The 13,107-nt window shown below is 44.6% G+C and overlaps 1 protein-coding gene across 1 annotated transcript in view; it reads right to left on the bottom strand.

Annotated features, from left to right (window-relative positions):
* LOC138510277 (transmembrane channel-like protein 2-A) overlaps positions 1 to 13,107 on the bottom strand; it is a 1,079,160-nt gene that overhangs the window by 71,585 nt on the left and 994,468 nt on the right. Inside the window, exon 19 of the mRNA XM_069625812.1 lies at positions 1,855 to 1,978. Within this exon, the coding sequence (XP_069481913.1) occupies positions 1,855 to 1,978 (124 nt within the window). The remainder of the gene's footprint in view (positions 1 to 1,854; positions 1,979 to 13,107) is intronic.

Raw genomic sequence — 13,107 nt, 5'->3', positions numbered from 1 at the left:
AAAAAGTCTGACCCCAACAAAAGACCTAAAACAAACACCACGAAAAGTTTGGACTACCAAAAGTCTGAACTTTTCGTGGTGTGTGTTTAGGTGTGTCGGTGGGGTCGGACTTGGGGCTGGGGGGTTGCAGGGGACAACACCCAGGCCCCGCAAAAATAAAAAATAAAAACAGGGGCTGCAGGGTGTCCCCGCAATACCCCGCTCACTATGCTATACAGTATAGTGAGAGGGGTGTTGCGTGAGACACCCCCGCAGGACACCCGAGAAAAAAGAAAAAAATAAATGGGGGCCTGCCGGGGTGTCCCCCGCATCACCCCGTCCGCTATACTTTACAGAATAGTGAGCGGCAGCTGCGGGGGAAACCCCTGCAGCTTCTAAAAAAAAAAACACAAAAAAAAGAAAAGGCCCCTGCGGCGCCGGTTCCCGATCACGGAAGTGAAATGGAACTGGCGCCATAGGGAGACAGTGTGAAGGAAAGGGAAGTAGGGGGTGTGTTATGGGTGTGGGTGGGGGTGTGTGGTGGATGTGTTGTGGGTGTGGGTGGGGGTTTGTAGGTGTTTGAATGCGTGTTCGCATGGGAAATGTGCGAACCTTTTGTGGTTCGCACATTTCTCATGCAAACTTTTCCGTCGTGGACTTTTCCACGACAGAAAAATCACTCAGATCCGATCCCTGGCCAGTGGCCACAGCTTTGTCCAACAATGAACCAGATCCTGCTGACCTTAGCCTTCAACAGTAGCCACTATCGACTTCATTTAGAGTAAAAAGCTGTGGCACATGTCCCCCTCACGATTAGACTAAAAGTGCATGACCGAAAGGCCACGGCCTTTGATCCACCGCCCCTCCCCTTGTCACCCTCCTTTCATTGCTGTGATAGTTTTCTTTGGCAATTTCCCACAGAAACAAACCACTGTGACTCCCTTTTCCATTGCCATTGTAACTGCACGAAAATAACGTCTTCTCCCTCCCCACTGCCATTCTACATGTGCACCCCTCCTCCTTTTGAAGTTGCCTACCTGCAACCCACTGTGTACATACCCCATGACCCTCTGCTTTTATCTCTTTCCCCCACTGTATCCCGTGAGGCACTTTTTTTGCATTCAGATCTTGCGATGCTCCTACTGAATGGCGCAGGAATCCTGTGGAGTTCCCACAGAAAGAATAACTATTCTGACACAAAACAAGTTTGCCAGCTCTTCCAAAAGTGTCAGGCTAACTGTTTTTAGTACTCTGTTGTGAAAGCACCCCTTACCCTCTACCAAATATAATGTTGATCCCTTTTATTTTTTAACATTCAAATGGCTACTGCCGGAGTCACTCGCATAAAGCAAACAAAACAGGACTGCTTTTCATTTCAGAAAAGCCTCACTACTGCAATGCACCAAAGGAGAAATATAAATATTTGTTTGACTGGAGCACCCCTTTTCCTTAAAATGTCTACAACTGTACAAGACAGATTTACACCAAACCAAAAAAAGGAATATCTGTGATACTTTGTGCCCAATTCATTTTTAATTTAGTGTAAATCCCTCCAGTAGTTTTCATGTTACGTATGTTCAATGGAAGCATGCTTTCACCTATGGGAAAAAGAATGAGAGTCGGCAAATAGTTTCTTGTTTTCGTCTTAATTAGTCTTAAACCGTATTACGAATTTTCCCCAAAAATTCCAGTTTGGCGGGGTGGCGTATGAGACATTTTTTTGCAACATTTCTTTCAAATCCCTCCAGCAAATCAGAAGCTATTAGCAATAGACTTTTTGGGAAAAGACAAGTAAAATTTGTTGCATCCTAACAACAAGGCTATCCTGCAATAAATACTCTGAGGGCATTGCTCACTGCCAGCATAGCCACTTACCTGCTTGTGCTTGCTCGTTTTTGATGGCCAGTTTTGCACTCGGAGGGAGCAAATCTTCTAAATCTTTCGCTGTTTCATTGGTCGTTGCTGTGTTATTTCGTTTATTTTTTTCTTCATCACGTTGCTACAAATAGAAAAAGAGAAAAATGCAATTACTACAAGAGCAATCTGTGTGCTTATGTGTTATTATTTTCAGCAAGCGCTCATGTTAAGTTAGAATCTTTCAAAGTACAGCTTAAAACACATACATTAGTGACAGTTATGTTTAACTGAATGCAAACCATTGCACATACCCCTGAAAAATGCAGTACATACACAACTTTCCAATCACTTATTTTATAAAGCTCTGAAAATAAGTGTTCATACAAGAGCTGTTACTAATAGCCTGGCCAAGGACCAATAATAATAATAATAATAATAATAATAATAATAATAATAATAATAATAATAATAATAATAATAATAATAATAATAATAATAATACTGATAATAATAATAATGATAATAATAAGGATAAGGGGCATAAGACCCTGATGTTCATCTGGTCAGTAAGTCAATGTGCATTGCTGTACACTTGAGCTCCCACACAGCCTGAGCAGGCTAAGCGCATGTGCTCACACATGTCGAGGAGGCGTTACCTCTCATTCTCCCTGGTCATCACAGTATTAACCACATGGCGTGCTGCTGCACCCTCCTTTTCGTTTAGCTAAATGTATGAGAATGTCTTCTCTGTCCCGAACTGTATCTTTTATCACCTCCCTTTCCCACAGCTCTACCTGTTAATTTTCGAACACAGATTGGGACCGTGCACTTGATCCTGCTGTTGCTGTGGTTGTGCTTGCAGATATCTTTGCTTCCTCCCCTTCAGGGCTGCGCTGTAGCAGGTCCAGGGGGGCAGTGGATGAATGGCTCTTCAGCCTGAGGTCAAGGCCCCAAACTGTGGCTGTGATGTTGCAGCGTTGTTGTTGCCTGAGAATATTTGCCTTTCATGGTGCCATGATCTTCCCACAGTGGATCAAGCAGGCCTCTCAAGGGTATCCACATGCAGTTAATGGTCATTGACCTTCTGCTACAAAACAGAGTGAAGAAAGAAGGTATCCTTTTGATATGAAATTACTTTGCCATAATGTAGGATAGCATACCCCCCATCCCCCTTACCTCCATACAGCGAAGCACTTGGCAAAGTGCAGTGATGGTGCATTGTACTGGTAGAGTATTATCTCAGAGGCAGAATCTACACTAGACATGCAATGGAGATAGCTCTGGGGTGGATGCAACGTTTGTGATCTCTAGACCATTCCCTAAAGCATCAGGCACCAAAGGCTGCCTCGCGTTGGGTGGCACGCTGCATGCTGCACTTCAGGGAAGCCGCCAGAAGAGTGGAACGAGGATGGAGCAGGGGCCAGTAAAGCTAAGTGGTAGGTTTGGGGAAAAGGAGGTGGAGTCTGGTGGAGAGTGGGGCCGCAATGCCCTATACTGCTACAGCAGTATGGGCCCTTACCCGCTTGATATGGACAGTGTCTCCTGCAATGTCGCTCTTATGTTTGTGGTCTTCGGACCTGGATCCGGATATGAGGGGGAAAAGATGGTGAGGGGCATGGTGAGGGGCATGGTTGCTTTTATACCAGTCCTACAGCTTAGGTTCTGCATTGGATGGGAATGGGAACGTTCTCATAACAAAGGAAGCCCTTGTCTCCAGAGTCCAGTTCTTCATCCTCTGAAAGAAGGAAACATCACAAGCAGTGAAGGAACTCTAAATAACAGTTGAATGAAGAAAACAACGGTCAAGCTAGTGAAGAGACAGATGTTGGAAGCCCTGTAAAATGCTGAGACAGCCTAGGATCAACACTTAGAAGAGTCCCTCTCAAGGTCAGCATCCTGTGCCAGCACATCAAATCAGGCACCTGAGGAAGGGGAGGATCAGATGCTTGCATATGAGGATAATGAGGCTGCAAACGTCACAGGAAATTATGTGAACCAAGCAGACCAGAAATTATCCTGGATGACATGCAGCTTAATTTCGCTTTCCCTGCCCCCTCCCTTGCTATGGGGAAGACATTATTTCGGTTATGTAAGGATACCCCCAGAGTGGCCTTTCTCGATGATGCTCAAAGCAAGATTCTTGGTTATGATGCACTACCTGTGGCTGTTCATCTAAATAACAGAAGCAGCAAGATGGACATACATAACAAAGCTGCCATTTTAGGGTCCAGTCATCTTTGGCCATCACCTGGAAACCTTTCTACAAAAAACCTTCAATAGACACAGGTAAGCTTTGTAAAATGAGGAGAACACTGCTCCTTCACCTCTAGTGTCACCCCTCCCAATGGAACAGTACCAACACCTCAAAGACCGAGGATCTCCTTTAAAGAGAAACCCAAGAAAATCCCCTCTAGAGGGTTTCACAATCTGCGCCCAGTCACCCCAACATAAATCCTGACTATCTTTGCAGTGACAGTTGCTCAAAACGGAAAGTGGGCAGGATACAACTTTTGCAACATAAATGGGGCACATGTCAGACTCCAGGCGGTCAAGCTCTGGAATTTACAGAGGTTCCTCTGGATCTTTCAATCCTAATCAATTCTATGCCCAAAAACAACCTGATACAACAGTGCCTTTCAGAGGGCAGATGTCAATGTTTGTGAGGAATGCCATTGTCCCATTTCTCCCTACTGAGATAACAAAGGCATTTTACTCAATTGCATTTCTAGTGTGGGCATTTAGACAAATAGTTAATCTGAAGTTATGTAAAAAACACATTAAAAACTCCCTTTCATACGAAAACACCAAAACATGCTATTTCCTAGATTTGACTAGGGGATGCATTTACATCAGAGGACTGGGAAGATGCCCATCTGCAAATCCCGAATAAGCGGAAACACCAAAATTAACTGAGGTTTGCAAAAAGTGCCTTGAGGTTGCAACTATGACTTTTGCCTATGAGCGTGTCAACAGTCCCTTGAATGTTCACACAGGTCCTGGCTCCTTTGATTAGGGAGCTGCCCAAGGTGGGCCTCAACGTGTATCCATACCTGGATGACCACTGCATCCTAGCACCATCCAGACAAATACCACAACATATGTTTGCTTCTTCCTTAAATCTCACAGGGTTCTCATCATCTTTGGGAAACCCCAAACCTCACCTAAATATCTCCAGTTCATTTTCATTCATTCGTACAAAGACAGTAGAATAGTTTTGTCACCAAGGGGAAGATAATTGTACTCAAATAGGTCTTCAGCACTTGATTACAACATTTCTGAACTTTGCTGATGCACTCTTTGAAGGTGAACGCTAAAAAGACAAAAGTAATGCAATGTACTCGGCGTAAGATTGCTCCAAAATATACGTGGCATGTTAAATCGACCCTGATTGAACTATTAGATCATTTGATCTATTTAGGTTTTCCAATCTCGGCCAAACCTCACAAAGAATACATAAAAGTTTGGCTTAAAACATGGAAGAACAAAATGCTTAGCCAATTGCGGTGAATAGATACTATATATGTAAAGTTTTCCATAATCCCTGCAGTGAGATACTACGAGGGGAAGATTGTCCGTAAAATGTTACGGTTGGAAATACAAGATTTTTGGGGGTTGGACTTTCTATCATCCTTGGGAAGTTTAATCTGGAAAAAGCTGTTGCAAACACCAAACTGCAGGCCTCTTGCTCTGATACGATAGGAACTGTGAACCCATTCGCTGAAAGCAAGGGGGAGCTGGACATTTCTAAATCTCTATCATAAAATCTTAAATCCACCAAAGTACTCCCTCTTTGTAGACTTACGACTTATGCTGAACAATAAGGGGGATAATTTTTTTTAATACGTTTCTGATCTTGCAGCAACCTTCTTGAAAAAATTGGGTCCACCACGAATGAACTAGTTACAAACCTGGGGAGAGTAAAATCTAACTTGTTTCATAACGATTGGTCTTTGACCATGGAGGAGATGAAATTGTACAAGTCCTTGGAGCACTTACACAGCGATTTCATAATAGCAGGTGGTCTTGCCCCTTATCTATCAATTTATCCTCATATTAGTACTAGAGGAAACTTCTTGCACTTTCGCCTGATCCTACTTCCCACAAGGGAGATTTTAATTTGATATGGTCAGTCATCTTCTGAATCTAATATGTGTAGATCTTGTCAGGTCCATGTGTCAGTCAATGAAAACATCCAGCTTGCATCAAAAGGAGTGCAGCTCCTACCAATACAGGTCACTGGCATGGCACCATAGAGAGGAGAGGAGAAGTGCTTGGACAAGAGACATGTGTCCCACAAGCGACGCAGTGCCAAGGCGAGATACTCCCATTTGCTCAACGTATGCAAGGAAGAGGCGGATTCACCACCTGTGCAGGTCGACGCCATCAACAAGTGAGTCTAATACACAGTCAAGCACAGAAAGATGCAAGGGATACCTATATGCCCTGGGAAATCCAACAGAAACTGCCCACAGACCTACACTGCCACTAACAATACAGGGCAAGACACACAACTTTCTCATAGATTCTGGAGCGACTCTCAACATGATGCTGGATGATAAATTCAAGAAACTAAAACAACTGCCATGTCTGAAGAAGGCCCAGATAGACATATACACCAAGGGTGCCAAAGAACCACTACCCTGTAAAGGGTCATTCACCACAACCTGCCATTATAAGGACAAGTCGTACCACATCACGATACATGTTATCAACACTGAGGCCACGAGTGGTTGCATTCTGAGTTTTTGGTTGGCCATCCAAATGGGATTCATCCACATTTTATGCCGCATAATTGCTGGCAAATACATCACTCCGATGGCAGAAATAGAGCCGACGTGTCCATCCCTATTCAAGGGAATTGGCAAACTAAAAGGTTTTCAAATAGAATTTAACATCGACCCCTCCATCAAGCTGGTGCCACAGCATCATAGGGTCATACCGCTGAACATCCAGCCACAGGTGAAAAGAGAACTACATGCACTCATCAAGGAGGACATCATTGAACCTGCCATGGGGCCCAAGTACTGGATATCACTGTTGGTCCCCGTGCCTAAGAAAGGCCCAGAGGGGAACATTCGATTGTGCATTGTCATGCGGATGCCCAAACAACCGATCCAACGAGAGCAACACCTGACACAGTGCATCACAGACATGATGCATTTGTTGAATGGGGTGACTGTTGTTTCCCGGATTTAAATAAGGCATATCACCAGATCAAGATCAGTGAGAAATCCTGTTACATAACGACCTTCACCACGCACCTGGGGTTATTCCGGTATAAAAGGTTGAGTTTCGGAATTTCCTCAGCCACCGAGGTCTTCCAGGAGGAAATAAGAAAAATGTTATGCCACATCCTGAACTCTATAAACTATAATGACAACATACTGATATTTGGCAAGTCGCATGAATCTCATGATGCCACAGTGCTGAGAATCTGCTGAGCACTGGAGGACACCAACCTGACCCTAAACAAGGACAAAGGTACCTTCAACTAGTCAACGTTGAAATTCTTTGGTCATCTATTCTTAGCCAAAGGAATCGAGCCTGGCCTGGATAAGATAAACGCGCTCACATACACCCCATGTCTGACAAACCTTATGCACTCGTTTTTTGGGCCTTGCAAGGTATTGCACATGGTACCTACCTGAGTTTTCTTCCATCAGCACCCCACTCTGCATGCTTTCAAAGAAGGACCAGAAGTGCACATGGGACGCACTGTGTCAAACAGGGTTCAATAACATCAGAAGACACATTGCGAAGGCTGTGTGCATGTCTTATTTTGATCCTAACTTAATGACCAAGCTCACCGTCGATGCTAGCCCTGTGGGGCTTGGAGCAATAATCGCACAGCAGTCTGGAAGTGACCACACACCAAGAAGGATAGTGTCTTATGCCAGCAAAAGTCTATCTGAAGTTGAACATTGCTATTCGCAGGCTGAAAATGAGAGCCTCCCCATTGTGTTGGCAAGCAAGCATTTTAACTTGTTTTTATACGGTAAGTCTTTCACAGTTGTCACGGACTACCAGGCTTTGATCACCATTTATGGGAAACCATCACAGCAGATGCCCCCTGACATTGCCCGGTGGGGTCTGATATTGCAGGAATACAAGTTCAGCATTGTCCATAAGCCCGAAAAGAGGCCAATCCGTAGGAGTTCCTTTCTTGCAACCCCCGTTGGGCCAGGTACGCTCCAATGACTGTGCAGAGAGGTATATGAATTATGTCGTACATCATGTCCACCCTCCCACGATCATGCTGGAGAAACCCGTCAAGTGGACAAGGGAGAACCCGACCCTGGCCCTGGACTGGGAATGCATCAAGAGTGGACGTTGGCACACAGCAGACAATGTGATGGCCAGGTTCCCGGCCATGGACACCTGCCTGTGGAGGACTTTGTTTCGACTGCGGGAAGAACTATCTGTTGCCCCCTCCGATGTCATCCTGAAAGGCAACAGGGTTGTGATACCATGCCGGCAACATTAGGGCATCATTGGTGTGGCACGTGAAGGACACCATGGGATCATCTCTACCAAGAGACTACTCAGGCAAAAAAGTATGTTTTCCGGCGATGGACAATTTACTGGAAAACCCTCATATCTTGCCATATTTGCATCAGCCGGCAGCCGCGCACTTTCCCTGAATCATTGCTGATGTCGCCACTACCCGAACATGTGTGGGAGGAAGCTGCGATTCACACATACATCTTGGTGTCGCTCGATGAACATTCACGATACCCGGACATGCAGCTACTGATTTCAACAGCTGCCACAGCAGTCATTCCTGCACTAGACTGCATTGTTTCCATATGAGGAATCCCGAAAGTAAAGTAGTGAAGTCAGATAACAGACCAACCACCGTTCAGCGGAAACGATTTCAAAGATTGTGCTAGCTACATGGGATTCGCGCACAGATGAGTTATCCTGTTTCTGGCTAAAGCAAACAGGGCCATGGAGCGGTTCATAGCCAACTTTAAGTGCACAGTGAGCATTGCCAGCATCAGCCAAAAACCTCTGGAGCAGACACTCCACCAGCTTCTTTGTGATTATAGGAACACGCTGCATAGCTCCACAGGGGTTTGTCTATCAGAGCTAATGTTTAGACACACAGTGCGCACGACACTACCACATACTCCCTGTCAGAAAAGACCAAAGGACAATGAGCAGAATGTGAGAGTACATGACACCAAAGCGAAAGAGAAGATGAAGGAGTACGCACACCATCACCGCAGGTCCTGTCCCTCTGACGTTTGTGTAGGCGAACAGGTACTGGTGCGACAACACACCTCACACAAAGGGATGCCACCATTTGACCCGACCCCACTGGTAGTGATGCAAAGAAAGGGGTCAATGGTCATAGCAGCTTGCCATGATAAGACCGTAATGAGGAACGTTTCACTGTTCAGGAAGATTAACTCTGACTCCAGAAGAGAGAACGCCTGGGACTCACGAGAGCGGGGAGGCTCTGGGTACTCCATCGATGAAGGTGAGTCAGCGGGTGAAGGTTCAGAGCCGGATGAGGATCAAGCCGTCAAGACACTCCCAGAAATGGGAAGAGGCCCTGCAGGACCGTAAGGCGCCCTCAGAGATGGATTGAAGAGTTGGGGTGAGAATTTTGTTTTCATTCTGAGATGAGGTTGTAGTGTCCCATGAGATGCTGCATAGTGCATGCCGGTGAAGTACACATGGGCCCTCAATATAAGTATGGCCATCGGGAAATAAGGGTGCCGGTAGAAACATACCAGCACCCATTCCGGACCGCCTTTCTGACCTGCTGGGTTTTCAGGCCCCTATCAACATGGTTTTCACTGAAGCACCGTCACTGTTAGCAACAGTGTCAGTGCTTCAGTGACCCCGTTTCCATGGGGTCCTCTAGGACTCCATGGAAATGGGGATTTACCATTACCGCTGCCGCTTTTGATATCCTGGTGGCACTAGGATATCAGACGGCAGTAAGGGTGTTACAATAAGGGAGTAAGGGCGTTACAGGGTTGCTGGAAACCCACCTCTTACCGCCGGGTTTTACCGGCAACCCCATATTGAGTCCCATAGTTATGCCACCATAAGGGATCTGGGAAATTCAGTGACCACCTACACTCCCAGTTACATGGTCATCCTTGCATCCTGTCATGATAGCGAATGTCGGGCCTAATGGCAGACACCATGGGGCTGTGCAAGCACACACATGATATGCTGCTCAAACATCCTTAATACATTAGTGTCGGCAGTGTGGTCCTGACACTAATGATTGAATAGCTTACAGTGCCCATAGGAATCCTGGGAGCGCATTTCACAATCACAAATCCTAAAATGTAAAACATGAAAGAAATTCTATCTGTGTTTGGGGGAATAGAAATGCGAGTAGGCTTGCAGCAGTTCATCCCACTTCTGTTCCACATAAAAAGAAAATGTATGACTGGTCAGAAATAACAAAGTTGTGCATTTTACAACCCTTTTTGCCTGTTGTCAACCTACTCACATCTCCTAAAAGCACAGACATTCTTTCATCAAACTCAAAAGGGAATTGGAGATTTCCTCCACCAACATTTGAACATCATGCAACCTTTGAAACAAGATAACGTCATAAGAATTGACTTTGCTGAGAGTTGGACCTTGATGAAATCGCACGAAATGCATCAATAATGTGGGTCCAAGGATACCTACTTGAACATCTTGATGAGCGAAAGAGCCTGCATCATCACGCGCAAAGATAGTGGAGACTCGGAAGACAGCTCTTCTGAAAGATTCACGAGCATAGGAAGTGCAAGAGTTACCATAAGCAAACTCCAAATGACCTTCTTGCAAAATCACATAACTAGTACACACACTAATGATGCAGCCCACCCCAAATCAGGAGAAACCGTCTGAAGGGGGGCCATTACAAAGACACAATAATCACATTACCCAAAAGCCGCAGGCCCACTGTGCACAGGGCAATGCTGCGTCTGGCAACAAAGTCACAGGGTCACCGTCTAGAGAGTCATACGAACAAAAGCACGTTGTGTAAAGGGTGCTCACCATTGTAGTCAAAAGAAAAAGAAGGTTGTATTCATGGCACTCACCTTTTCACAAAAGAGGCCAATGATCAACGGTCCCTCCTCCATTCAATCTAAAGGAGAATGCCACCATGCACTGGGCACTCTATTCTTCTTGAAACCAACGCCCTTACTGTCTACCCTAAGGCTGATGTCGGTGCATCACCAGCGAGGTATCAACACTGTGCCATATGTTCCAACACAATGCTCCATGAAACGAAAGTGAAAGTGAAAACTGTTCCTCAGTTTCTCTATCGGTAGGACAGCATTTTTTTAAAAATTCAAGTAAATGTTTGGATAAACTTGCAAAACTGCATGTATCGGGACCATTTCACGTGACAGTGTGAATAAAAACAGAAGTGTGATGTGTTCAGTTGTTCTATCTGATCCATACGTGCTTATATTTAAGAAAGACAAATACACTGGTTAGAAATCCTGCATATCTTATAGGGAGAAGAAAGGCATGGAAAGTGCTCAAATTAAAATTGCTAGCTCTGCAGTGCTTTTTTGTGTAAATTAAAAAGTGACTATATGCCATTGTTCTGGGCTGAAACTGATCACTAAACCCATGACTTGAAACATGGAGTGTTCAAAGATAGGAGGCCTCTGAATGGTTAAGAAAAGTGACAAAGGTCACAAGGGCAATCCTTTTGTAATCCTCTAACATGTGAGAGAGTGATTGATGGTATGTCCATTAAGGCAGGCATGTCGTTTGGAGGTTGCCTGGGGCATTAGTTCAGAATAGCACAGATAAAGGTCTGGACCCGCACTCAACTGGCCATCACTCTTAGAGTAATTGGCACAACCATGGCAGTCCTTTTGAAGCTATCTAGATGTAGACTATACATCTCAAGACTTTGCTACTCTCTTAAGACCCGGCGTCCGATTGTCCATTGCTACCCATGGTATTGGAACCATTGGTTACAGCCTGACTCCCAACATGACTTTGGACCATGGGGTCTATTTACTGATCTGAATGATACTGCACCTTTGTATAAATTATCTGCTAAGTTAATTGTAACCTGCCTAAGTGTAACCACTCGTCTAACTATGTGTAATTCTTGGAATCTATTGTATGTGTAACTTATTGTTGAAGATACGCGCCCAGTTGCTTTCGGGCCTGGCTGCGCTATATAAATAAAACAAATACAAATACAAACCAAATGTATGTAAATTTCCTGTAGCCAGCGCCTTGATGCCTCCGGTTTTAGTGTGCTTAACAAATGCAAAACTAAAAATATATATACATATATGTTTCCCCTGGACAGAGGTTCCTACGTATGGTCTCAGAGTTCCATTAAGCATCATATTGTTAAGGATTTCAATCGGGCGACACACTGGTAGTAATACTCAGTAGTAATCAGTAGTAATCCTAGTGTAAATTATGCTGTACTGCACTGTGCCATACTTGTCAAAGTCCACAAATTAACCTGCAGCTTCATCACGCGCACTCGCTCCTTCAACTGAATTGACTCACAGGAGTTCATCTACCTATGGCAGATTAACGTGCATGTTCCATTGTGAACTCCAGCTGCTTAGCATCACTACTATGCCCCCTAGAACTAGTGTTTTGACCACCTGCATTAAAATCGAAATTAGGTTTTGCCACTTCTAAGCCTAGTATGTCAAATTTCCTGTTATGCATTATATATTAGAGTGGAACCAAATGTTAGCATACTGCTCATTCTAGGCACGAGTGTTTCTGACTACCTGTACTAAAATCGAATTTAGGTGTTGCCACTTCTAAGCTTAGTATGTCAGATATCCTGCTATGCATTATATACTAGACCTGTACCAAATGTTAGCATACTGCTCACTCTAGGCACAAGTGTTTCTGACTACCTGTACTAAAATCAAATTTAGGTGCTGCCACCTCTAAGCTTAGTATGTCAGATCTCCTGCTATGCATTATATACTAGACCTGTACCAAATGTTAGCTTCCGTGCAGTGCATACAATAACTGCACCAGACGATAGCTTATAGCCCACTCTAGCCACCAGCGCTTTCAGCCCCTGTAGTAAATTTGAATTCAGTTACCAGCAAAACAGTCCCTAAAGGTATAGTACTGTAACTTACCTTAACAGTTAGACTGGAATGACACCTTAGTTGTTAATACATAGTTTGCTTCTGGCATTGGCACAAAATGTCCCCTGCCTATGCCTTTAAAGTTGCTCAGACCCTACTACTTACCTCTGCTATCCTCACTACTATGGCCATTACTACCAAAACATGCCCCCCA

This window comes from Ambystoma mexicanum, chromosome 6p (assembly GCF_040938575.1).
Source record: "Ambystoma mexicanum isolate Mex_15411 chromosome 6p, UKY_AmexF1_1, whole genome shotgun sequence".
Classification (NCBI taxonomy): Eukaryota; Metazoa; Chordata; class Amphibia; order Caudata; family Ambystomatidae; genus Ambystoma; species Ambystoma mexicanum.
Note: the sequence above shows the minus strand (reverse complement) of the source record. Positions and strands in the feature narration are given on the sequence as shown.